General features: G+C 39.6%; 2 protein-coding genes across 60 annotated transcripts in view; one reads left to right on the top strand and one right to left on the bottom strand.

The window, feature by feature from the left end:
* LYPLAL1 (lysophospholipase like 1) overlaps positions 1-12,124 on the bottom strand; it is a 166,941-nt gene extending 154,817 nt beyond the window's left edge. For all 10 annotated transcript variants that reach the window (XR_014817306.1, XR_014817309.1, XR_014817310.1 and 7 more), the window contains exons 1-2: positions 11,991-12,124; positions 7,918-8,017 (exon numbers count right to left, since the gene is read on the bottom strand). Coding sequence is in view for 5 of the 10 variants with exons in the window: in XM_021064303.2 (XP_020919962.1) it covers positions 7,918-8,017; positions 11,991-12,084 (194 nt within the window). In the remaining 5 variants the exon portion in view is untranslated. The remainder of the gene's footprint in view (positions 1-7,917; positions 8,018-11,990) is intronic.
* A 46-nt stretch (positions 12,125-12,170) lies between these two features.
* The window catches only part of LOC102164422 (uncharacterized), a 412,252-nt gene continuing 396,535 nt past the window's right edge, over positions 12,171-27,887 (top strand). For all 50 annotated transcript variants that reach the window (XM_084979136.1, XM_084979139.1, XM_084979129.1 and 47 more), the window contains exons 1-2: positions 12,171-12,271; positions 13,611-13,704. In XM_084979136.1, coding sequence (XP_084835262.1) covers positions 13,698-13,704 — 7 coding nt within the window. In that variant the 5' untranslated portion in view covers positions 12,171-12,271; positions 13,611-13,697. The remainder of the gene's footprint in view (positions 12,272-13,610; positions 13,705-27,887) is intronic.

Below are 27,887 nucleotides of genomic sequence, written 5' to 3'. Positions count from 1 at the left end.
ATCAAAACAGTTTTCTACTAGCATAAAATCAGACAAACAGACCAATGAAACAGAATAGAGTCTAGCTAAGAACCCACTAAAATATGGTCACAAAAAGACTTATACAAAAGGACTTAGAGCAGAGATATTCATTACTTTGAAAAACTGGAAATAAGGCAAACGTCTATCAATGGTAGAATGGATAAATAAATGTGTGCTATATTCATACATGACATCTACTCAGGACTTTTTAAATGAACTATTGATAAACAGATAAACACTATGTTGTGTGAAAGAAGCAAGACACAAAAGATTAAATTATTCTATTTAATTGAAATTCAAGAACAGGCAAAATTATGCTACAGGATTGAAATCAGAACAATAATAACCTATGTATGGTAGGAATCCATTGGAACGGGACCTCAGAAAATTTTCTAAGGTGATGGGAATGTGCTCTATAATTGACGTAGTTAAACAAGTGCATATATTCATAAAAACTGATGGAACTGCATGCTTAAGATGTTCGCATTTCACTGTAAACTTTGCTTTTATGGAATGACACTAGGACTTCTGTTCACACGATGTCATTAAACCAGACAGGGACAAGATATTTGAATTCATTTAACTAACAAACAACAACAACACACTATATGCAAAAAACCCCATATCTATCTATCCATATGTATGTATATCTAATAAATCAACAAGTAAAAGACAGACAACCAAATAAAAACATGGGCAAACAATCTGAGTGGACATTTCTTTTGAAGATACCCAAATGTCCAACAAACATATGAAAGGATACTCAACATCATTAGTATCAGAAGACACACATTTTTAAAAAAACACTAGATATCACTACACAGCCACTACAGACTGGCTAAAGTTAAAAAGACTGACAGACAAACAGAAATGGTTTATGTGGATGTGAAATGAATGGACCCGTGAAGTGTTGCTGGTAAGAGTGTCGACTGTTCTAACCTCTGTGGCAGTGTGTTTGGCATTCCATACCAAAGCCAACACAGCTAAACTTGCTTAAGCATCTCATTCTTATTCATTTCCAAAAATATCTAGCATGGGTGACATTATAAAACAGCAAGCATCACTTCAGTGATAGGAGACTAGATATATTCTAGGACAAAACTGTGGTGAACAGGCCACTTCATCGTACATTCCAATTAGTGGTCTCAATGGAAAGATTTAAAAAGCCACATGATTTTCTTCAGTATACTCTGGTAACAATACTCTAGATAGTGAATGATATACTACATTGGAGAAAAACTTACAGGTTCACAGTTGATGACAGAAAAAAACAGGAGAGATAATAAATACTCTGAATTTGAACAATGTCGGAGGAACTGTGGTTCAAACTGTCAGGGCATGAAACCGTGATGCATTTTTTAAAAGGTTGTTCAAATTAACTTTAGTCAAGTACCAATTACATTAAAAAGGGTGACAGTTAAGGCAGGCATGTATCTACCACATGCCTCCTGATGCTACTTAAAAGATAGCAAACAAAGGAGATGACATTCTTTCTAAGGGCAGCACAAGGAACATGTCACAACGGATCTAAGGCAGCAGCTACTTGGTACTACCAAATGAAGCCATATTATGCTACAAAAGCAAGGTCAATAAATCAGTGCCCAAACTCCTTGCCTAAACAGAGGAGACTGTTTGGCATATCCGTCAGAGATCTTGAAAAAGCAGAGTACACTATAAATGCCAGATTATGCTAATAAAATACTATCAAGCAGCCTTCTAAAGTCAGGAAACCAAACTAAAAACCAGAGGCTTGGGAGCACAGCCGACTTCCTCAATTCGGGATTTACTGGTTAAAAGGGGTCCATGATGCTTTACATACCGCAAGTCACGGATCTCATGCTGTGGATTGATCCTATTATTGGGCCAAGTCCTAGAATACGTAAATGCCCCCCCCCACCTTAGGAACTACACTTACGTCATTTACTACAAAACACTTCTTAAAAACACAGTTAAAATATCAGTACTAATATATAAACACCCACCATGACACATTCCTAGTACTTTATTTTAAATTATATCAAATTCTGGGGAAGGGAGTGGGAGGGACTGGGAGTTTGGGGTTAGGAGATGCAAACTATTGCATTTGGAGTGGATAAGCAACGAGATCCTGCTGTACAGCCCAAGGAACTCTATCTGATCATCTGTGATGGAACATGATGGAGGATCATGTGATAAAAAGAATGTGTATACGCATGTACAACTGGGTCACTCCGCTGTACAGCACAAATTGACCGAACACTGTAAATCAACTAGGATAAATACTTTAAAAATTCTCTAAGATATTTGCTCAATATTCAATGTCTTCTGTTTGTCAGGTTCTGTGCGAAGTACATACGGTAACGGAATCCCCACATGTAGGGTTACAGAAATGACTGAGCAAAACTGCCCCAGAAATTCAGTCTAGCACCAGGCAGGAAAACAATGAGCTAGTAAGGACACAATATGCTAAGCAACATGTCTCCCAACTGAGCTCCACTTAACTGCCTCGTAAGATTAACCAAAACTGTTCATTCCCATGTCTGATGCACGTGGCTGCCTAAACACTTCATTCCAGCAGAGCCGCACATTCCTCCTCCTACAAATTGAGCTTTAATGCCGTTTACGTCGACTAAGAGTCAGCTAAGCTTGTTTCCAAATTTGCTTATGTCAGTTTCATGTTCCATGGTGATAAAATATTATTTAATATTATATAATTTAAATATAGACATGTGACTCTAAAGGTCAGCTGAGTATGCTCCCCAGGTTATTCATGTCACTTGCATTTTTTTCCTTGCCATTAGATAATTTAAACATTTTTAAAACATCGATGTATAAGTGTAAAAGATTTTCTGTTCCTATGAACACTAAGCTGAACAATAAAAGTTAAAGTGTTTTGGAAAGATCAACAAAGATTAGTCACTAAACCCAAGACCTATCAAATGTAGGTATGCAGTAGTCAATCGTTAAAGCCTGAAACCACAACAAAAAAACCAGGGTTCTGTATTCAGACTGCTGTGCTATCCTTGTCAGTACGGTTTTGGCAATGTCAGCTAAGAGGGCATCTATTTACTTGACACGTAAATTACACGTAAACCCAAAGGAAGAGGTGATTAATTCTTGAAGGAGGCTGGTGAAAGGTGGAGAGATGAAAAGACTTTTTGCATGGAAGATGACAGGGAATTGTGCCTTAAATGGCTAAGACAATCTCAAGCACATGAGTAATGAAGACATTTTAAAAAGTCTGTCCTACAAAAATGTTTTAAAGGTCTATTTCAAATTAACCCATATTTTTAAAGTGAGGAGCTCTAAAATTTTGTTGACGAAAAACGACATAGAGAGCCAAAGCACACTCAAAATCTGTTTCAGAAGTCAAGTTGGAAGGAAGAGTCTGTATTTTTAATGGCATTTTACAAAAATGCCAGTTTATTTGAATATGAATGATTAGCAGACACTTTGAACCCCTCTATGTCAGAAGTGGTGTTCCTTAAGTGCAAATTATGAGCTCTATCTCACATCTACTCAACCGGAATCTAAGAGAGTGCAACCTAAAAATCCAGTTTAATAAATTTCCCAGGTGAATCTTATTGTGAACAGTAGGTTTTGAAAACAATTGCTTTCTAGTTTAAAACTCCAGTTTCCTAATTGTAACATTAAAAAAAAAAAAAAAAAAGTCCTAATTGGATGCTACTTCATAAACATCCTGCCAGCATTCTAAATTTAAAATGCCCCAATGAGGAGTTCCTGTCCTGGCTCAGTGGTTAACGAATCCGACTAGGAACCATGAGGTTGCTGGTTCAGTCCCTGGCCTTACTCAGTGGTTAAGGATCCGGTGTTGCCGTGAGCTGTGGTGTAGGTCCCAGACTCGGCTTGGATCTGGCCTTGCTATGGCTCTAACATAGGCTGATGGCTACAGCTCTGATTAGACCCCTAGCCTGGGAACCTCCATGTGCTGACCGAGGGTGCAGCCCTAGAAAAGGCAAAAAGACCAAAAAAAAAAAAAAAAAAAAAAAAAAAAAAAAAATGCCCTAGTGAAACACACTGCACGTTCAATCACTGCAGACATATCTTCTCTTAGATTCCCTACCTAGCATCATCACTTTCCCGCTTCCCTAAGCTTTGTTTCCTCCCAGTGTCTGTCCTGCGAATCTCTGCTGAGTTGACAGCTTATCTTACATTTTCATCATGGTGTCCTAGTTCAGGCTTTTATGATTGTTAAACCAGCAGACCTCACCTTTGGTTACATGAATTCACCCCAGAGTGAAGCTTTTAAAATTTAAAAATCTTTCTGCTTCGGCCACGAGGCGAGCACTTTCCAACCCCAAACCAAGTCAAGTTCTTTCGGGATAACAACTAGGTAGATTTATAGATAAAATATAGGACACTGGTTAAATTTTAATCTCAGATAAATGATAATTTTTTCATATAAGTATGCCCCCAACATTGCGTTTTAATTACTAGATAAATCTGGCAACCCTATTCTCAGGCATCTGTAATATTTTAATTGCTGACATGTATGTACAGGATCAGCAGGTAAAATATATTTTCCAATGTGAGCTGGAGTTTGAAAGTTACTGCTCTAAACAAAGGGTCAGCCAAATTTTTCTGTGAAAGTGACACTAAATATTTTAAAATCAAATAATTTCTGTGGCAACTAGTGAACTCCCTTTGAAGATAATATGTAAATGAAGGACTGTGGCTGTGTTCCAATAAAACTTTATTTATAAACATAGGTGGTTGGCTATATTGAACCCACAGGACAAAGTTTATGGACCCCTAGTTTAGACTGTCAGATCTCTTTAGATTTCCAAATCTGTCATTTGACACAGTCACTGTATTTCTCAGGTTTACATCATCTGAGAATTGGGCAGTGTCTCTTCATCTCCATTAAAATGAAACTGCTAACCCATAATGCTTAAGAATACACCCAGAAAAACAGTTCTGGAAAATTTCCTCAAGGATTATCAGTAATTAATTCTTTGGATATTTCTACATCCTGCCCACAAGGACAGCATAGACTACTCTAAATAACTAACATTCACGGAATGCTTATTTTATGTCAGACTTCCTGCTGAAGAATTTATGTACACAATATGTTCAATTCTTACAACTCCGAGGTAGATACACTTATCATCTACACTTTACTACTCAAGAAATTCGGATACCATCAGAGAGGCGAAATACCTTACTCAAAATATTAAAGCACTGAGTAGAGAAATCAGAATTCATACACAGATCTGCCTAATCCAAAAACTGAATTCTTAAGTGTTGTATCACAATAATTCCATGGATCTTCAATCTCCTATTTAATAACATCTATTTTGGGTGGTTCCCTGACCTACTGGTCTAACAACATACAGCAAAAAAGATGATGAGTATTATACTACTGGGTCTTAGTCTACCTTTACTGGATAAAATCTGAGGGTCCCCAAATCCAAAAAGTTAATCACTGCAAATAATTTTCACGAACTAGTCCAATCTGTTAACTTCAGATATGAAAATTAAGACACAGAACTGATAACTGCTTCATTAATGACCCTTGTGGCTTTATTTTAATTAAGAATGAGATTACCTATTTCTAAGGTTTCAGTTCTCTTCTTTAACTGAAGTATGAGCTTCTCAAAGATTCCACGTTGTATAGTACATACAAGATTTTTGATTCACACTAATTACAAGGAATAATAAGGGAATGTATTGCTTATTTACTACAATATTTGTCACTTTGGCTATGTATCACATATGCTTTACTTTTATTAATACATGATACAGTGAAATATAAATGGCATTCAATATTACATAACTGTAATTACATAATGTAATATTACATAACTGTAACGTCAAATATATTTCCAAAGCATCTATCTATTAACTAATCTTAAAATTAATTGACGAATTAGTAGTCTGTTTCTGTTTTGATACAATTCTATATTTTTCTCTTCCATCGTATATCTTTAAGAGGCTGTTAAATTATAAAGTAGATATCACTGTAAAGGCAACAGTTAGTTTTGTCATCAAGAAAACATATTTTAAAAATATTGATTGTATAAGAAAAAAAAATCACACATCTCTATCTAGCTATTATCTATCTCTTTTTTCTAACCTAAATATGTTAAATAATAACAAATATAATTCAAACTGTTCCATTTTTGGAAAACAATTTGGAAAAGTTAATCCTCTAAACAAAAAGAAATTGACTTTAAGGCTTCTAAGTACTTTCTAGGAATTTTTCCTGAGGGAAAATAAGAAATAAGATGAACAGGCATGCGTAGCGATAAACAGAGGATAAAAACTAAAATGGGCTACAACAGGAAAATGAACAAAAGAATGTAAATGTCACTTTGATAATTTCATTTTGATTGCATATTGAACTGTTAATATTTCGGATATACTGGATTAAATAAAATATATTGTTAAAATTTATGTGACTTGTTTCTTTTTCCTTTTTTAAATGTGGTAGCAAAAAATTTAAATGTATATACGAACTTATAGTTCCATTGATAAGCACTGGTCTAAAATGTTTGATGATCTGTCCAAATAGCTACTGACTGAAAATATATAATTGAAATTTACTCTGAATTGGGTAAAGACCTTCAATGCTTTTATATTTTACTAAATCACACCAGCACCTACAAATAATGCTTCAGAGCACATGGAGATTTCCAGACTCAGAAATGTCTCCGGCCGAAGTCTGAGATACACTGGTCCAGAACTCATACTGCAATTGGTGCGGACATGAAAGTCATAAGCTGAAAAATACTAGTTCCTAGAAGCATGTTTCCAGTGCTCTTCCGCTCAATTTTGTCAGCCCAGTACATTTCCATTTAGGCAGAACTGAACTCACTTTCTCATCCTCATGGGAAAACCACTGTCTGCCTCCCTCTCAATGTCAGGTGCCCTAAAAACCAACAGCGAATAACAAACTCCTCTGATCCTTTCAATGACATTCAATTTATCGCATAAAAATAACCCATTGGCTGTTAGCTGTTTTATCTGCACTACCGAACTACTAAATTTCTCTAAAATTATATTGAAATAGTAACTTTTTTGAATCTTAAATCTTGTAACAAAATCACCACTTTACTGTTCTACCTGTTAGTCTATCAACTGAGGTAAGTAAGTTTTTAACAGCGGATATAAGAAAGTCCTTGAAGTAGTTCTGTTTACACTTCTCCTTAGGACCAAGTGAGTAGAAAGATAAAGCAAAACATTTGCCTGAACATACAGTGTGCTAATAAGAACAAATGAAGAGCAGGTAATGGGCAATCTGACTGGGTTACACAGCTGGGCACATTATCTTCCCCCCACAAAAAGATACTAGCAAACCCCAGTTCAAAAGGCCATGGAGATGCTAATTTAATCATTATAAAAAAGCAGTTTTGACTTTCAAACTATACCAATCTTATGACTGCATTTTGCTCAACACATCTACAGGCTCTATAAATATTAAGCAGTCAATTCCGCATTCCTAGTCTGGTTTACTGATTCAAAAAGCTTAAAATTATTTCTAGATCCTCTGAAGTGCAGCAAGAATGCCACAAAACTCTTTTCCAGAGATTCTGAACTCTTGTTTAAATAAATTATTAGAAAGAGTACGCTCACTGGATTTATTAGTTTCTTTAGGGGATGAAGCGGAAAAGAGCTTGAAAGATGAGCAATCTGTAGGACCAGAGGAAACCGTCCTGTAAATTGCGCCTGGGACAAAGTTTAAGCTAAGCGCTTCAGGGAGTGCTTTACAAAGAACACATTTCTCACCTGGCAAAACTTGGTCTAATGGAGTAATTGCCAAAAAAAAAAAAAAGTTCTGGGAAAAACAAGACCTCCCTCTAAAATATTTTAAATACAGAATTAAGCTGAAAAACCATCTAGCTGGTACATTTATATATTCTATGCCACAGAGGAGTGATTTAAATTACTGCATACCTGGGAGGAGCCGTTGGATAAATAACTTTTATGTGCTGGAATGTTAAATCTTGATTTAAAACTTGCTTGATCCATGTTCTCAGTCCTTGTCCAGAATCACCTGATAAATCACAAAATCTAGATTAAGTTAAAACATTTCTGATAATACAGTGTATGTAAAAGCAGTCTATAATCTTCATGTCACATAGAGGCAGCAACAAGGAATTAAAAAAAAGTCTTCGTAACTAAAGATAACGGATATAGAAACTGATTTATCAATATGAACTAAATGATCAGGCATCAGTCGTTAAAAATAACTTTATTTTACTTCTGACTTTATTCACTGATCACTTTAAAAACTTGCTTAAACCACAGTTTTGAGTTTCCGTATTTGTTTAAAGGATATAACAGGAACAAATAAATAAACGAAGCTGATTTTTCTAAAAGAGAATTTCTTACCATATCTGATTTTAAATATTGTCATTTCTTATTTCATTCTTAAAAACAGTATATTCCTCAAGTGCTTATAAACTTTTGTAGTTGGAACAACCTGGAACAGTTTTCTTGGTTAAAACAATAAATTCCTTCAAAAGGTGTATTCAGCATACTTGTATTTTTAATATGAAGAAATGAGAATTTTGATAACATGTTTACATAATCTAAAATGACTGTACACCTCAAGGTTGAAAAACAACCTAAACTCATGCAGGAATTAATGTATGTATACTTCCATTAAAATGGAAGGGAATCTAGGTTCATTTTATATAGTCCTAAAGAGAAAATTTTGAAGGTAACACCTCTAATTTCTTTAGCCAGTCAGTTCATTAATTCAGTAATTTAAATGTAAGATGCAAAGGTAAGAGGCTTAGTGCTTCAAAGTTTTGTCACATTCAGGCCCAGTTAAGGATTCAGGGATAACTTCACTAGAATATACACTCTGCAAGGAAAGGTTCATTTTGTGTTTCAGCCAGAGATTATTTGTTCATCGAATGCCTACACCAGGACTGACACAAACTAAGCATCTGTCCACATCTAAATAGTAACATTTGCAGCAACATGGATGGAACTAGAGACTCCCATACTGAGTGAAGTCCGAAAGAGAAAGACAAATACCATAGGATATCACTTACACCTGGAGTCTAATATACGGCACAAAGGAACCTTTCCACAGAAAAGAAACTCATGGACTTGGAGAATAGACTTGTGGTTGCCGAGGGCAAGAGGGAGGGAGTGGGATGGACTGGGAGCTTGGGGTTAATAGATGTAGACTACTGCCTTTGGAATGGATTAGCAATGAGATCCTGCTGTGTAGCACTGGGAATTATTGTCTGGTCACTTATGATGGCGCATGATAATGTGAGGCAAAAGAACGTGTACATGTGTGTGTAACTGGGTCACCATGCTGTACAGTCGGAAAAAAAATTTGTATTGGGGAAATAATTATTAAAAAAAAATAGTTAAAAAAAACCCAACCATCTGTCCACATCACTTTGTCCTCCTTAGTCATTGAACGGTGCAAAATAAACCACAAAGAGCATATAAAGGCAGAAAGAACCAGGAGAATGTTTCAAGGGGAAAGCTGAATGCTGACAATTCCCATGAGAAGACGAATGAAAAATATCTATTATATTCAGCAATACAGAGGTTACTGGTAATTTTAGTAAGAGCCAACTCAGCGCATTGTTGGGAAAGCACGGTTCGGGCCTGAGTGAACCTTAGAGCTTAGTGTAGAATATACAATGATTGCCACTGAAAGAGAGCCACAGTGTCTTCATGGACCCTATAACAAATAAATTAATCCAATCTGAGAAGCAGGACAAAGCTAATTAAGCTATCACTTGTTTTTATCATCCTGAAAGGAGGTACTTCTTTGACATTTTAGTAGTTGGAAATGCGCAAACTAAGTTGGCTTTAAGTAGCTGACATTCCCATATGGTGTTCTATGGCTTCCATAACCTAGAAAAGAAACTCAAGGCTTTTAAGAATAAAAAACAGACAAAATCTGCCTCTAAACATGCTTTTTCAACTGTGAAGAGCAAAACTGAATGTTATAAAACAATATGCACCCATCCACTTGCAAAGGCCACTCCTTAAAAAGCCAGCACCTGGAGTTCCCATCGTGGTGCAGTGGTTAACGAATCCGACTAGGAACCATGAGGTTGCGGTTCAATCCCTGGCCTCGCTCAGTGGGATAAGGATCTGGTGTTGCCGTGAGCTGTGGTGGAGGTTGCAGACGCAACTCGGATCCCGAGTTGCTGTGGCTCTGGTGTAGACCGGTGGCTACAGCTCCGATTCGACCCCTAGCCTGGGAAACTCCATATGCTACGGGAGCGGCCTAAGAGATGGCAAAAAGACAAAAAAATAAAAATAAAAAGCCAGCACCTTATTCCAAGAGTATGAAAAAACTCTTAAAATTAGTGTGTCCATATCTGGATTGAGCAGAAGCCTAACAAAAGCACATTTTTATAGTCTAAAATCACACTCCTAATAAATTTGGTGTACTACAATGGAGCTCAAAATATAGAGGAATGGCATTGTTCCTGCATAATTGGCAGAATTCTTCGGATAAACTCTTTGTGCAAAGTACAAGGGGAAAAATATATAATTCTGGGTCTGAGACAAACAGTTACAAATTTTAAAGTGTCAGTAATTTGAAAATGAAGATTATGAATCGGGACTTTAAGCAAAGTGGTCCAGAGGAAAAAAGACTGGGAGTATTTCCTCAAGGTATTGTGAAATAATTTATTTATTCAAAGGACTATGATCCTGGGGAATTTCTGGGTGCTTATAAACACCCTTGGAGCCCAGATGGTATTAATATTAGTCTCCAAGTTATAAGCATTGCTGTCACCTCAGACATCCCAACTTCATATTTCATCAGTCAAGTCTTTCCCTTAAAACATCTTTGGCCTGTCTGTTCCCTATTTCCAAAATGACGCATCCTAGTTCAGTTTTTCACCTGAACCCCCCAGAGTGCTGACTCTGGAGTTAGAGATCTGAGTTCTAATACCAGTTCCAACCCCACCCACAGGAACTGCCAAGTGACCTTGGACAAACTGTCCAACCCACCCAGGCTCATTTTTAAAATAAGACCACTTCCAGGTCTCCACCCTGTACCTTTACCAGCCCCTCCACTGTCCAATCACTACTCTCTTTAAAGCCACACAGGCCCAGCTCAAAGACCACTTCCTCTGTCAACCCGAACAAGCTCATCTTCCAAAAACCTCAATGATGCCTACCCAGAGTTTTTCCCTTACAGTTCTCCTGGCAGTAATCCATGCTCTATCTCGTGATCTCCCATCCGCTGCTGACTCAAACTAAATCAATTTTTTTTGTTGTTTTTAACTTTAGGTAGGCCCTCTGAGGACAAGGCTGCATCTCCTGTCTTCAAAAAACATGTCCCAAGAACTTACCCTGGTCCCCGCACTATGGATGCAAACGTTAAAACAAGGGTCCTTACTCTTGAAGAAGTGGTGAAGCGGGGAAAACAAAGAAAAGTCATTACTGCCAAGTGTGAGAAGCGCTATGGACAATTAGGCAACCAGTTAATGAAGGCAGTGAAAGGACTCAGAGTTGACTCTGCGCATTCTCTTGGGGGCTGAACGACAAGAGAGCAAAGAGGAAGGATGAAGGAGAAAGCCCCTCCAGCCCTGGCACGGTGCCTCACGAAAAGAGATACTAATCCAAGACAGGTGCAAACTCTAATCACTAAAAGCTGACTCTGAAAAGTACCAAACTTGTCTCCAGCAGTTGGCTTACCTTTCTACCTCGCTCGTTTAAGCTTAAGGGAGAGGAACGGGGCGTAGCAAGAATAGCAATGGACAGGATATGGACAGAGGGCTCGGGGATGGGATATCAGGGCCGGAAGCAAAGACGGTGGGCAGTGACCACACGACAAGAGAAAGACTAGTGCGGACGGCCAGGACCTCGAGTTTCCAGCCACGGGGCTGGCGAGGGGACCATCACCCTCCCTCGGAGTCCAACGTGCCCTACGGGGACCCAGCGCTTCCTCCACTGGGGCAACCCTGGGGAAACCGGGGCGGGGGGGGACCGTTTCCGTGCTGCCGTAACCAGGACGGAAAACTGTAATCCACCTGAGCCGTGCAGGAAGATCAGAGAGGCGCTGTGCCTCCCAGCCGGCGACACGATGCAGCGCTGCAGGCGCATGGAGCCCGACGCAGCCGCCATGACGACGGCCAGAACCGGAGCGTGGCGACCCCGCCCCTACGCCGTCCGCGGGCGCGCGCACGTCGGCACGCAGGGGCGCGCCTGGAGACGCGCATGCGCGGCGGGGCCGCGCTGGCCGGCCTCGGGGCCGGGTCTCTGGCGATTCAGGCCTTTTGCTAAGCGTCGTGACGTGCACGTGACCCCATTGGTAAGGCTGAAGGATCTCCTTATTTACTGTAGGATTTTTGACGGCAATCCTAACCGTTAGGATTGCTTTTTTATTTGTAAAACTATTGGTGTTATGTTGAAAATGTAACAGAACGTAGCCTTTTATATACAGGATAAGACAGCCATAATAACTCTGTGTAGTGTTTGTAGATAATTTGCTCAGAAAAATCTGAGCTAAAGCGGTACCATACAAAAAAGAAGGGCTGTTAATGTGGAGAAATTAGAGCCCTTGTGAGTTGCCGAGGAACATGCAAAATGGTAGAGCAGCTGTGGGAAAAGTTTGACGGGTCTTCAGAAGTGAAACAGAATTACCATATGATCCGGCAGTTCTGCTTGTAGGTATACCCACAAAAGAATGAAAGCAGGAGCTCAGACGCTTGTACACCTGTGTTTATAGCAGCATCATTCACAATTGCTAAAAGGTGGAAGAAGCAAACCAAATATCCATGGATGGCTAGATGGAAAATAAAATGGGGACTACACATACAGCAGAAAATTATTCAGCCGTAAAAAGGAATGAAATTCTGATACATACTACAACACAGATGAACCTTAAAATATGCTGGATACAAAAAAAACCATATTGTATGATCCCACCTATATGAAGTATCTAGAATAGGCAAATTCATAAAGGCAGAGTAGTAGGTTACCAAGGGCTTGGGGGGGAGGGGAATGGGGAGATGTTATTGAATGGATACAGACTTTCTGTTTGGGATGATGAAAAATTCCTAGAAATAGTGGTGATGGTGATGCAACATTGTGAAGGTACCTAATGCCACTGAAACTATACACTTAAATGTGGTCAAAATGGTAATTTTTTATGTATATTTTATTACATTAAAAAGAAAAAAGAAAGAGCGAGGGAAAGGAGTTACTTTCTACATAAAGGCCTGACCAAAGACATCTTCCAGTACTGAGGGCTGCAGACCCAGGAGGTAGTTCATTCCTCGTGAAAAATTCAACAAACAAAGTAGAACTCTAAGTGCCATTAAATGCCAGCCTTCCATTCCTTGTAGTCTGCACCATAGTTAAGCAATTGCAACTTATTTTTTGTATGTTCAAGTTGATCACGCTACCCCCAGGTGACTAAACTGTCTATTGTCACTGGTCAGTTGCTGAGATTAGCTCTGTGCCATCAGTTAAACCACTGATCTCTGTGGGAATGGCCCTACATGCCATTAGATCAAAAAGGAACACTGAATCAGAAAGGCTCTAGATCTAGGGCTGAGGGTACGGAGAATGGAGTCCTTGGGCAGGGGGGTGCTGGGCTGGGCTCATTTTGGATACACACAACTCTCAAATAATACTTTTATTTCTAGACCAGCCTTTCCTGCATGAATTCTTGACAGCTTTCAAGATCCAGATGGGAAGAGGGCAGTGCTATAGGAGGGGAGACCACTGGTGACATGCCAGGTAAGGCTTTGAGATCTACTCTTAGAGCTTCATTTACTGCCAGAAATACTTTGCTGTGCACTACCCCTGTTGTGTTTTTGAAACAGAAATTTAAAGAAAAAAATCAGGATTATAGTTAAGTTATGATGATGATTATTGCTAATTGTAATAATAATAATAAACACCTGACATTCTTTGGGACCTACTCGGTGTCAAGCCCTGTCATAAGTAAATTCCCATAAAACTGTGTGCTATTACTATCTGTTTTTGCCAGTGAGGCTCAGGGGGTAGAGAAATGGCTCAAGGTCATACTGCCAGTTATTTGTAGATTCTGGACTCACATGTTGATTTTGACTCCAAAATCCAGGTCCTTAATTGTTACACATTAGTTCACAAAAGTTAGGATATGCTCCAGCTCTTTTTTAAAGGCTTATGAGATTTAAGACTGTAGCCCTTTAGAGTCTCTATTGATTAGGAGTCCCTGTGTTTCTTCAGATTCCCTGTCTCCTGGTATTAAGGTTTGTTCCTCTATCTTGAATGAGTACCACTTTGAGCAGGTAGATAAGCAGTACTTCAAGGCAGGGATTCTGAGTTTCACCTAGAACTTGAGCTTTCCCAGACTTAAGGCCATTATAGGAATAAGCCAGATTCTTACAAACCTAATCAAATTACTCCTAAAAAAAAAAGTTCCAGTGATTTCAATGCTTAGCTATTGTTGCTTTTCTTTTCATCTTTATTTATAGAATAAACAGAAGGTTTTAGATTTCTATATTTAGAAATGCCATCTGGTAGGCAAACTACTGAACAAAAATGTTTTGTTACTTTCATGTTACTTTGCTTTGTAACTTTCATGGTCCTTTCATGCATTACTTTGAAATGTAATTAAGTTTCAGGATGGTTGCTTGCTTCTTTTGTGGTGGATCTTTTGCCCTTTTGAATTTGAGGGAGAGAGTTAATCCTGGAAGAATATCTGTTCATACATTCTTTCTCTTTGCCTGTTTCTTCTCCTTCCTCGTCTTCTTCTCCTTCTTTTCCTTCTTCTTCTTCATTTGCTTTCAGCCAATCTAAAGCCCATTATTATTATTATTATTTTAGGCAAGAAATAGATTTATTAGGATAGGATGCTTGTGAGAGATGCAGGCAGGCAGGCGAGGAAGCTCTGCCTCAAGGATCCAGAGGGCTACAGTTTTATCATCGAAGGGGCTATAAGCCCATTATTGATGCACTCCCTCTTGGTAACTTCCGTTCAGTATTTAAACCGAAAGTATTTCAGAAAAACAAGTAAATAAAATAACAGCAAACAGCAATAACCCTTCCTTTTTGCAGTGTTTCAGTGTCTATGGTGATCTAAACACATAAACGGTAAGATCAGAATTGAGTTTGCTGTGACACGATGTGTTTAGAAATCCTTTAAGACCTACTTGTTGGCTTTAAAAAAGCAATTGAAGGATTGTCCATTTAGAGGAGTATATTTGGTACGTTCAAATGATCACAGTTAGATGGAATCACTTTAGTCATGCAGACAACACGCAGTTACGCCTTTGTTGTTTTCCACCTTCTTGAGCATCAGCTCTTATCCTGTCCATTGGCTGGTTTGTATTTGCCAAGTGTTCAGTGGGACAGAGAAACACACACACATTAACACGTGACACAGAATGTGTAATACATACACACGCATACACAGAAGCACATACATATTAACAACATGTATACATTGGACAAAATGTCTCCGTGTTAGGTAATTTTTAAAATTTTATAAATTAATAGTTCCTTTATACCTTTCCTTTATCCATTTATGAAAGAAAAATTGAGAAAAAAATCCTAAAGGTCCTGGTTCTTATAAAACAGCAAAATAAAACTCTTTACAAAGGAATGTTATATGAGAGGATAAACTTTAGTATAGCCATTGCCTCAGTTCTGGGCACCTTACGTTTTCTCAGGTCAGTCCTTCTCGATGTAGATGTGGGAAGTTTCCCTGCTTTCCCCCACTACCTCTGCTGGAGATGCATGGCAACCATGGGGTCTCTTCAGAGCAGACGGGTCACCTGGGGCCTTGTGGGCCAGGCTGAGGCAGCATGGGGACAGGGGACGACATGGGCTACTCAGACACGGACTGAATGCCGTCTCCAGACATGGGCCGTTGTCATTCCTGCTGGACTTTAACCAGAGTGCAGGCCCGTGGGGGGACCGTAGAGATTCCTCCCTTTGCCTCGGGCTGGGTGTTCAGTGTGTGTGACTGGGCACAGGAATAGTGTTTTTTCGTTTTGTTTTTTGCTTTCTTTTTTAGGGCCACGCTTAAGACATATGGAAGTTCCCAGCTAGGGGTTGCATTGGAGCTACAGCTGCCCTCCTGTGCTTCAGCCACAGCAACACAGGACCCAAGCCTGGTCTGCAACCTACGCCACAGCTCATGGCAATGCTGGATCCTTAACCCACTGAACGAGGCCAGGGATCAAATCTGCATCCTCGTGGATACTGGTCGGGTTCGTTATCTCTGAGCCATAACAGGAACTCCCTGGAAAAGTGTCCTTTATGTTATCAAGTGACTCCTCTTCAGGGAAGGGGTCGTCTCCCTTTTAAGCACGTCCCATGACCAGTTCTCATATTCCCAAGCTACTTTCTGGAAAACCTCCTAGTCAGCTGCCTCCAAGTCTTCACATGAGTCCTGGGAATCTCTCCTTTGATCTTTGCAATGTCTGTGGATTCTGGAATCCATTCTTTGCTCTTCTATAACAGAGCTTGGTGGCTCTTCAAATTCAGAGCAAGAATTATGAGAAGCTCCTGACCAGATTCTGTTCCCTTGATGGCGGGGAGGGCTCAATCTTCAAACCTTCCCAAGGACTGAGAGGAAGTCGTTGTAGTCTGTACATCTAACCTGTAAAAAAATGAAAAGCAGGAAGTGTAAGTTCCTTATCAATACAGCCTGAACATCTGTATCCTGCTCCACTCATTTAAGAGAAAATGAAGTGTATATGTAAGTGGAACAGCATGCAATGAGAAGAATATTGAAATGATACTGTTTCACCTTCAAGTAACAAGCTGTGTAATATTAAACAGGCCATTCAGTCTCTTTGGGCTAGTTTCTCCAAATATGAATCAAGGGAGCAGGGCTTGATAAGCTCTCAAGTTCTGTGATGCTCCTAGCAAGAATTTTCATATGTGACATGTGCCACTTTTCTAAATATACCTCTGATATTTAATTCTGATTTTAATATTATGGCTCAAAACTCTTAATTGTACTGCACAAAAGTTTGTTTTGCAGTATCAGAAATAGCTGCAAGTATAATTCTTCTCCTTTGTGTGGCTGATTTTAGTACCTTTACTCTGTGTTGCTACTCTTTTCCTGGCACTGTCTAAAAGCCAGGGAAAAAGAGAGCTAAAATGGATCTTTTAAAAAGGTAATCAAATCATATGAAATCAATCTTTGCAATTTAAAAAGTAAGCATAATTTATTCTGAAGTGGACTGTTTTCTGTCTATCTGTATCATTGACTGATGGAAAATATTTTAGGTAAATGTATGACAGTGGGTTTTCTAATGCCATATCTGTATTTTATTAAGAAAATAAAAAGTCTTTGTAAAATTCTCCTTAGTTCATATTCTGAAGGCAAATATTCTCCCTTTGTCTCACTACACTTTCAGAGAATTTTTTATAAAATGCTGGCAAAATGTCTTTAAGAGGAAATTTTCTTTGCATAGGTTCAAAATAAATGTAAGTGTATCTATCCCAAAATAATTGAAAGCAGGGTCTTGAAGAGCTATTTACACTCCTATATTTTCAGAAGTACTATTCAAAATCGTCACGAGATAGAAGCAGCCCAAATGTCCATCAAAAGATAATCAGATAGACAGTATGGTATATAATACAATGGACTATATTAATCAGCCTTAAAAAGGAAGGGGATCTTGTCACATGCGACATCATCAGTGAATGTTGACATTATGCTAAATGACATGAACTGTCACAAGAGGGCACATGCTGAGTCCATTTGTATGAGGTACCTGGTGTAGTCAGATGCTTAGAAACAGGAAGTCGAAGGGCGGTCACCTGGGACTGGGGCAAGGGGGGGAGAAGAAGAGTTGTTGTCTAAAGAGTTCAGAGTTGAAAGATGCAAAAGTGCTGGGGATCTGTTTCACAACAATGCAACTCTACTTAACACTTGTGAACGGTGCCCTTGAAAATGTTTAAGGTGGTAAGCTTTATATTCTGTGCTTTCTATCATGATAGGTAATTAGCTACCAAGTGACCAAATAGGATTTGAAGGCAGTGGTTATTCAGAGCCTTAATTTGGCACTCATTACACATTTGCATTTCTATATATTTGTTTGGTTTGCCTTCACAGAGCTTAAGAGAATAAAGGGATTCACAGGTAAAAAGAAATGTTTTTATTAAACAGTTTCAAAAATATAACCCCACACACAATCCCAAACTAACTTAGGCAAAATTGTCAGTGTTCTGTGGTAGAAACGCAATGGCTTTGAGATATGATTCCTAAATTTTAATACTTCTCCTAGCTCTGTGATTTACTAAATCGTAGTTTCTTAAGTGCAAGATAAGATGTATTTTACTTATTTTGGTATCTTCCTGAAATACGCAGAATAGCATCATAACTATTCCTTGTTGGAATTGAGGTATGCTCTTAATTGACTTATGTTTTGAAGAAAAAGTGTGTAATAAGAGGGAAGCTCTACACATCTTTGTGCATCTACTTGCCATTGGTCATATTGTCAGTAGCCAGAAAGAGCCAGAGAGGTGGACAGACCACGAACTGGAGGAGGACAGACAGGGCCAGGCTCACACTCTTAGGACCGGTTTCCAGCGTCACTGGGAAAGAAGAATGTTTTGAAAAACACAAAGCACATTGTCAGGAAATCATGTCGTGGATATCAGGCCAAACTAGGACATGACCCTGAGTGAAAAGAAGAACTGGGTTATAAGGATGAGGTAAAGAACAAACCATAATTCAGGAAGGACCGTTGCTTAACATGAAGCATGTATGATTGGAGCATAGAGGCCAGCCAGCCATTGAAGAGAGGATATGGCCCTGTGAGAAGGCGATTAAACGGATGGTGGTGATGGGCAGGAAGAGCGCCTGGTCTCCTCTAAGATCCAGCTGCACCTTATGGGCTGTCTCGAGTGAGAGACGCACACTCAGAGACAAACACACAGCAATGCACTTTGGTGGTTTTCTGGATCGACTGAAGGACTCCCTAGAAACTTTGAATCTCGCGTTTGACTACGCTTGTGTGTTTTTGAAAGCAACAACATATAAGATTAAGGGCGACAAGATCATTCCAGTTCCCAACAAACAAGGCTTATGAGAAGCTCCGTGCTTTATATCCTCAGCTAAACCAAAGGAGCACTATTCACCTGGTACCAGTTATTGTATCATCCAGCTTGGTAGGAGAACAACAATTAACTTCTATGGTGATGTTTCCAAAATTGTTGCATCATATGCCCCATCAGTAAAAGTTTTTAGTGCATCTCTATTATATAAATGTATTTATTTATAAATTGTGTGAATGCATTATTTGGTAATAGATTAAATGCATATGAAATATAAAGTCAAAATTTGAAAGCTTGGGATAAAAATAAGATATAAACAAGTTTTAATATCTTCTTTCCACATTCCAAAGGACTCTCTTGCCCCGATGCCCTGTTAGGAAACAACTTTTCTTGAGGATGACGCTTGCACATCTGAGCATGGCAACAATAGGGAATTAGGTCATTTTTATGGGAATGCCTCACTTTAAGAAAGCATGATATATATCTCAAGGTCTAAATTTACGAGATATATTAAACATGGTGTAATTTCACTTTCAGTGAGTCTGTTTCTTTGAGCGTTTTGAAGGCAGATTAGATTGTTTTCCATCGTTGTATTTCCAGTGCCTAGACAATAAAAGGATTCTTCACAGAGTTATTTTTATTTTTTCTGAAGATGCCTTTATATCTAATATAAAGTTTGACTTACCAAACCAGTTTTCAAAAAACTTTTCAGGGACACACCTGTGTGCGTGTTTCGTGTTTATTTCTGGAGGCAGCCATCTACTCTTTTCATCATGTGGCATAGCAAGACTTCTCCCAGTGTGCCATGCCACCTGGACCCCTTTGCCTCTGCCTCTCTGATCTCTCAGCCAGGAGTCACTCTCCCCCTCCTTTCCTTGCCTGTTCACTCTTCAGATCTCAAGTCTATCTCCTCGTCCTTTGTCAAGTCGTTGTTGAATCCAGAGCCCCTTAGACCTGCCCCTTGAGCAGGCATGGCCACCACTAACGCAGCATGCAAACAGTGGACCTTAGACTTTTCTGGCTCTCCCACTTCCTGCTAACCTACTCTGGTCCTAAAAACAATAATACCAACAAAAGTAAAGAGCTTCCGTTTAATGTTGGCACCGTGGCATGTCCTTTGCAATGATGCTGTCCCTGGAAGGCAGGCTGTAGTTGAGTGTTTCTGTGTGTGCAGAGAAAGAATTGCCACTTAGTTTTTTTTTTTCCCATACTCTCCCTTAGTTTATATTTACGTGGTTATTATCGAATATCTAATAGACAAAAGATGTTAAAAAATATCATTCTCTACAGCTGTGTCAATAGGAAAAGGACAAGATGCAAATAAGCCATCTCCTTAGTAATTTACATTAAAAAAAACACACTAAACATCAGCTTTTTGAACTCTCAGTGGCAAAAAACTCAACTTCTTGCTTCAATTTACGCTAGTGATGGTCTTTGCAGAACTGTTTATCTGGGTAGTTCATGTCTTTCTTCTAACAATTTGTATATTCTTCTTGCCAGCATTGAAGTCTAAGTGGAAAAACATTAATAATATTTTGTTTATGAAGACAAGTGGGTTGACGCTAATAAAAATATTGATTCATGTCTTGCTTCTCAGTGAGAAATGCCACCCATGAAGTCTGCTGGCACTTGCTCCTAATAATAACAATATAATTTCATGAAAGCCAGAAAAAGTACGTACCTTCACTTGCAAAAGTGTGAGTTATTTATTTTGCTTAACAAAAAATGTAAAGTACATCGATGCTCAACGTTAGCTGAAAACAGTTTCACAGCAAATTTTACCTAGATTCTGTAAGATATCAGAAAACTTCTCATATCTTAACATAGGCGGTAAGCAGGCACCTCCTTTTCTATATAGCATAAACATAATATTTAAAATCTAAAAACAAGTTTAAAACATGAAAAGATAAATAATAACCAGGTTCCATTGGGTTTATTTCTTGCTTAAAAAAAAAAAGAGATTCACATACGCTATATAGATTTCACTCTTCCTCTTCCCCATAAGCAGTGTCCTGTTTATGTGAGTTTTCTTTGACACTGTGCAGGTGGAATTGATAGACAAAAAAGTGTGCTTCGTGGTGATTAAAGTCATCACACGTAGTAGTGATTCCCTTCGCCCGCCACCCTCGTCAGAGAATGGTTCTATTCAGTCACATGGTTACCATCTGGAAGCCACTTGGCGTAATAGCTACCGCCAATTTGTTGCTTATTCAGGGGAGACATACCAGAATGGACGCGAGGAGATGCCGTCCGTGTCTCCTTCCACACACACACACACACACAGACTCAAATCTCATCGTTGTCTTTAAGCCCTTCTTTAGACCAGGGGGAAGCTCGAACTCTCAATAAATATGTTCCTGTCTTAAAATAAACGTCCAGAAAACATAAAAATGCACTGCAAGTGACGTCTCTTGATTATTTCAGTTACACACAGGACGTGGTTTTCATTTTGACCCATGACCCTGGTCATAAACACAAAGTACCTGCGTTTGTTTCCCCTACAAATTGCGCATATTGTGCAAAGCACCAAGTGTCCCCCATAGCATCATTAAGGGGGCTTGTTCATTTCCGAGTAAGGAATCAGAGGAGAAAAATATAGTATGTGGCACGAAACATTCAGCCAGACTCTTTGTACTCAGTGGCGAGCGTTTCCTAACTGTATTCCACAGGTGTCTAAGGCATTTTCCGTAAGGTTAATCCAAGAAGCTTCTCTAGGGATGTCATCTAAATGCTTCATGTGAGCTTAAAAAAAACAAAACACACAAACAAAAAAAACATGCACACAAATACTGTAAAGAACCAACTATGTATTTTTCTTTTTATAGTAGTCTACATCAGAAGTTAGAAAAACGTGGTTCTCTGTATTCAAGGGTTATGCCAATTATTTTGGGATCTGAAGCTTTAAATGAAGTCCTCTGAAGGGTGAATGTTAACTTGTGGCTCTGGCTGTTGCTCTCTGAAGTTGTCATTGTTTAGAATTATTGTCTCTCTTGACCTGTGGTTGACAACATTCTTTCCTCAAAAGGTGTCACCCCAGCCCACGTGACTGTAGTCCAAGTTGTTCTGCTGAAGTGTCCTGCTCACCTCCCACATGTTCTGAAGAAGTGCTTTCTTGTATCCTTAGGAGTGTTTTTGTCAGGCCTTGCTGTCTTGCCCTTGATTCACTTATGCTCGCTTAAGCCTTTTGGTTATTTTGTGCCAAGTCCCATGAGGTAGTATTGTGATGGCCATCATTTGAATTCGGGTGGAGGAAAACATCTCATTGTAAGTGGTACAAAGTCAGTGATTACTCACGTATCCACGTGTGTCATGTTCTCATATTAATAGTAAATCGTCCAGTGTTCACCACTTCCAAATATGAACCATCTGAGTCTTCAGTGTGTATGTGTAAGTAAATACACACACGTGTGTGTATGTTTATATGTACATGCACACAGACACACGTAGATATAAAATAATCCTCTCTTCCAGAGTGAAATCACTTAACCAAGTTAGTTAAAATGTCAGCAGCACTGGTAGATTGCCCACTATACCTTGAACACTAAAGCAAAGGGAGTTGACAGGTCTGTATTCTTAAAGAATTTATGGTGCCTTTCTATAGCTCAGAGTATAGAGGCAGTTGTGATGAGAAAAAAAAAAAATCTTAAAGCCAATCTGCTTACTATTTAGAACCTACTACAATTAACCAAAATCCTTCTTGTTTTACCATTCCAGTGGATGTAGTGGTAAAGCTGAGTGGTAACTGGGGGTTGTAATACTGATATTAGTAAGAGGGACGGAGAAATAGATTCGTTCCTGGAAACCATCTGCCATTTGTAGAATCTGCATTTGTTTGGGAGCCAAACCGTCCAGTGATGCGCTTTCTTGAATGATGGGACATAAAACACAGCATGTGACGCAGCGCGTGTAACTGATGTGTTCAGCTGCGTTCTATAAAACGGACTCAAGCAGTTTGGGGAATTTGAGAAAAGTCCCTTTGCAGTGGCTTCCTCATGTAATTCCCCATGTTAAAACCTGTTATCAGAATTCCCTCAAGTTATCCTCGTTCTCATCAATTGGCGCATGATTTAGATTCCCCAGTGGTACTGCTCCCAGTCTCAGGCATGCTTTTTCTCAATTAGTATTTATATTTTTGTCTTCCTTTACTACTATAGTATTGTCAGATTATTTTTGAGTTGACTCCATTGAGGGCGTTTATTCAGCCAAATGACAGAGTATTCATAACACACGGTGCTCAGTACTGTTGGTGAGTGAAAGATATATCAGACTTGGTCCTACCCTTAGGAGTTTACATTTTATAAGGAGGCTACAGGTGTACATACCTCTCATGTGAGGTAAGTCCTGGCACCTCTTATGAAGGTTACAGATAGAAGTTGAACAAGTGCGGAGGAGAGAGAGTGTAGTTCTAGCTACTGGAAAACCAGGGAAGGTGCATACAGAAGAGATGATCACAGTTCTTTAAATATTATGATCAGAATTCTCTGCCAGGGGACTCTGATAGCGTCTAGAAGGCTTCGGAGAGGGTCTTGAGCTGTTCTGTCTCCTCTCTTTTCACTGAAGTTCAGTGTTTCTTTCTGGGAAGGATGTCCCCTTGACAGTGCACCTGCTCATCTCGCTTCCCCTGCTTCCCCTGTTCTGGCTCCATCAGGTTGATTCCCAGTCCATGAGTAAAGAGGATTCTTCTCATGATAAAGCTGGGCCCTCTTGCTATGATGGTAGTAGTATTCCTGTGACTTAGCAGGCCTGTGTCACCTTGGCATGGTAAACTTAGACCGCATGTTTGCTGGTGACGGGCTGAATGAATGATGAGGGAGGGAGGGAGGATGAGGGCATGGCCATCAGATAGGAGACACACCAGCCCAAGGAAAACAGCTGGATCCTGACTTCACTGTTGGATGTAAATTACAAGCGCGCCCTTAGCTCCACTCTTTCATCTGTTATAGTTGCGCGCGATAAATGTTTGTTGGATGTGACGTTCCTCAAAATCTCCAATTCGTGCCTTCATACGCCTGTATTTACAGGGTTAGGGAACGGCTCAGTCTCCCGGTAAAAGGAATAATCCTGTTTCACTACTGGATAAATAGATCATTATGCAGTGTTTCCAACAGCTTTCCTCGAAATGACCCCTTTGAGGTTCAAAAAGGAACAGAAAGTGATTAGATTTTATAAATGTTATGCCACTTCTTATTACATATAGTATTCAATAAAAAGAAACTCCCACAAGCCCATTCCGTGGGTCCCATGGCTCTAATACTATAAAGTCTCTTTCTTCCAACATCTACATTTTGGCCTTTGTTTGTCAAAAGTGGGGCGGAGGTAAAAGTATTCTTTTTGCCAGTTTATGTGATGCCATAAAGCAGCATTTTTCATTTTTCAACACTTATTAGCTCAGCTCCCCAGCTGTGTAGCACCACGCCCTGGTGTGAAATTGAGAGGGAGAACTCTGACAAGTTTATATTGGCTTAAATTTATAGCTTTTCTTTGGGGTGGGGGAAGGGTTTTTTTTTTAAGACATTATACTTGTGTGATTTTTTTTTATATCACAAAACTTCTATAACATGGAATAATAGATTATGAGAGTGGCTTCCATGTTTGGCTTTCCTAAACAGATGTTAACAGCTATGTAGTTAGAGAAGAAGTGAAGTAGGAAGTTATTTAGTTAGTTAATGATCTGCTTGACCCATTTACTCTAGGTGTATTTATATCCTGCAAAATATATATATATATATATATATATATATACGCATATAGCCCAGTGTCTCCCATGACAAATATGCTGAAGATGTGAGCCAATTGAAAAAAATAGAAGCTCAAGCTCCACTTAAAGAGTTAGATTTTGCTATAATTACTCTTCTAATCACTTCCAATCTCTATTTCCCTTGTTTTTTGGAGAGCAATTTCCAAAGGAAAGACTTTTAATTGATTTCACAGAAGCCTTGGTAGGGCCAGCAGGAAATGGGTTAAAACAATTACTGTAGCGTGATGCAGCGCATTAAAATGAAGTGATTGATGACAAGCTAAAAATTTCAAGATAAACAAACTTAATCCCTGGCTTTTTCTTTCCTGCTCTCACACACACCCTAACACGTGACAAACAAGGGGGAGATTCTTAAAGCATTTTTAAGATCTGACTTGAGTGAGACAGGACATGAGTAAACTCAGATAAAGCGTTTTATATTTATGTTGTGTGAAAACACTTTAAACATCAACACAGAATCAGGCTTTCAGTTTTCTATGAAGTAATGCTTACACTGGGAGGTAGCGTGGAAGAAGAGCCTTTCTAAACCCTATCCTGAAAAATGTGCCCGGACTCTCCAGGCCATGGCCGGTGGTGGTGGGGGCGGGGGAATCTGGGCATTAAGACTTGGCAAATGCTCCCCACTGGCACTGACAGTGAGTAAGTCCTTCATGTGCAGTCAGAGTACACCCCGGGCACAGCTTTAATTGGCTTCACAAATTTGTTTGCATGTGTAAAATGCAAAATAATTGTAAATCTTCTAAATTAATCTCGAAACACCAGGGCCATCTTCAGTTAGGTGAGTCCTTTGAAACCTAATCCTGCTTGTTTTCAGATGGAAAGCCAGGACACTGGACATTTCAATTTCAGCAAACATTTGTAAGAGTGACATTAATTTTGATGCCAAGTGAAAAGATTCTTCCATAGAAATAAGTGAGGCATCTTTAGGAGAGCTCACCGAAGCTGGAATTCCATCGTGTAGCCATGGTCACCTGAGGTTTGAGGAAACTGCAGCAGCAGGTAGATGAGCCTGGGAGGCGGCCCCCCAAAGTGAGGGAGAGACACATCTCCGAGCAGAGGGAATTGCTTCTGCAAAGAGGAAGAAGTGGTTTCACAGATGTCACGTGGTTCTTTGGATGACAGAAGAAAATAGGAACCATCTCTCAAGAAAAACCACACGGGCAAAAGGTTTACCTTGGTCTTCTCAACCAACTGTTATATGCAAAAAATATTGTAACGTGGGAAGACACAAAGGACAAGCTAGCTTCTAGAAACATGTTGGATCAGAGTTGATTGTTCTTTTTAAATAGAGGAGTGACATGGTCATTTAGTATTAGCTCTGGCAGTAGAAATAACTTAAGGAGCAATATATTGGGTAGATTAAAAGAGGCTGTAGATAGGGACTCGTTGTAAGTCTTTTTCAAGGGACTTGGGAGAGACAGGATTACCTGAATTTAGGCAGTGGTTTTCAGGATGGCTCTGAGGGCAGATTGGAAAGGCTAAATGGATTAGGATTAGTTACCCAATGGATTTGGAGAGGAGTTATGGGAAATAGTCTAAAAAGACGATCTCCATACACTGTTGGTGGGAAAGTAAATTTATGTAACCACTATGGAGAGCAGTATGGAGGTTCCTTTAAAAACTAGATATAAAACTACCATATGATCCAGAAATCCCACTCCTGGGCATCTGTCCAGAGAAAACCATAATTCCAAAAGATACATGTACCCCAAAGTTCCTTGTAGCCCTATTTACAATAGCCAGGACATGGATGCAACCTAAATGTCCATCAACAGAGGAATGAATAAAGAAGATGTGGTATATATGTACAATGGAATATTACTCACCCCTAAAAAAGACTGAAATCATGCCATTTGTGGCAATATGGATGGACCTAGAGATGATCATACCAAGTGAAGTCAGTCAGTCAGACAAAGCAAGACAAATATCCTATGATTTCACTTATATGTAGTTAGAAACTTTCCTTTAGAAAGTTTACCTGTAGAGTCAGGAAGGAGACAGAGTTTTAAAATGAGATGTTTTTGAATGTGAGGATGATCTGAGCATAATTATAAATGGACTATAGAAGCCAAGGGAAAGAGAACTGAAACAGCAGCTTGAACAAGAACTGAAAGAAGTTGGAAGAGGAAGGGAACAAGAGCCTTGCGGGGTAGGGGTGCTCTTTCCCTAAGATTAGAATGATTGTAGGCAAATGGGAGTGTGGGGATACTGAAGCCAAGCAAGACTGTACCTTATAATGACCATTTTCTAAGATCGAAGGACTGGGAAAAAGGTTGAGGACTTAAGAAAAATCCATGAACAGGAACTTGGGTAAGCCTGGGGAAAGAACTGCTAAGCAGCCATAAATGCATACAGAAAATTTCAAAGAACTAATCTACACCATCATCAAGTTTGTACCAGTAGCTACTGAAAAGAAACAGAAGAAACAAGCAATTTATTGATCTTGTGTTGGAGTTGGCAAGGTGGGGGTCGGGTCAAGGTGAGATGGGGCCGTTCGTTCCAGTGATGAGGCTGTGGTACCATACAGGGTGAGTGGGGATAGCATCGAGCCACGAACGGGCAGGTAGACTGGAAAAATAACAAGAGGATAAAGCCTTCGGGCCTCCAACAAGGTCTCTAAGCCAGTGTCGAGAGAAGGAGGGGACGTGAGAGATGGAAGGGTGGGAAGTTACGTATAATAAAGAACGTTGAGAGTAATTATTGCAGAGGTGGAATATTATTCTGTAGAGTAGTATGAGAAGACTCTGCAAGAATGTAGGACTGAGCAGGATCTTTAAGAATGGGTAGAGTGGGGTTTTTTTGGTCTGTTTGTTTTTGTTTTTAGGGCCGCAGGTTATGGAAGTTCCCAGGCTAGGGGTTGAACTGGAGCTACAGCTGCCAGCCTACACCACAGCCACAGCCATGTGGGATCCGAGACACGTCTGCGACCTACAGTGCGGCTCACGGCAGTGCCAGATCATTCACCCACTGAGCGGTGCCAGGGACAGAACCCGCATCCTCATGAACACTAGTCGGGTTTGTCATCACTGAGCCACACCGGGAACTCCCGGGAACGGGTAGAGTTTCGTGGTGGAGGAGGGAGGACATTCTGTGCCCCAAATCATGGAAGAACTGGAGACAGGTGGAAAGAGTACTCATGGGGCCTGGAGAAGGGGGAGGT

The sequence above is a fragment of the Sus scrofa genome, chromosome 10 (assembly GCF_054392235.1).
Source record: "Sus scrofa isolate SSC_HxYL_T2T_F1_AM1 chromosome 10, Sscrofa_HxYL_maternal_Yorkshire_Landrace_v2.0, whole genome shotgun sequence".
NCBI lineage: Eukaryota > Metazoa > Chordata > Mammalia > Artiodactyla > Suidae > Sus > Sus scrofa.
Note: the sequence above shows the minus strand (reverse complement) of the source record. Positions and strands in the feature narration are given on the sequence as shown.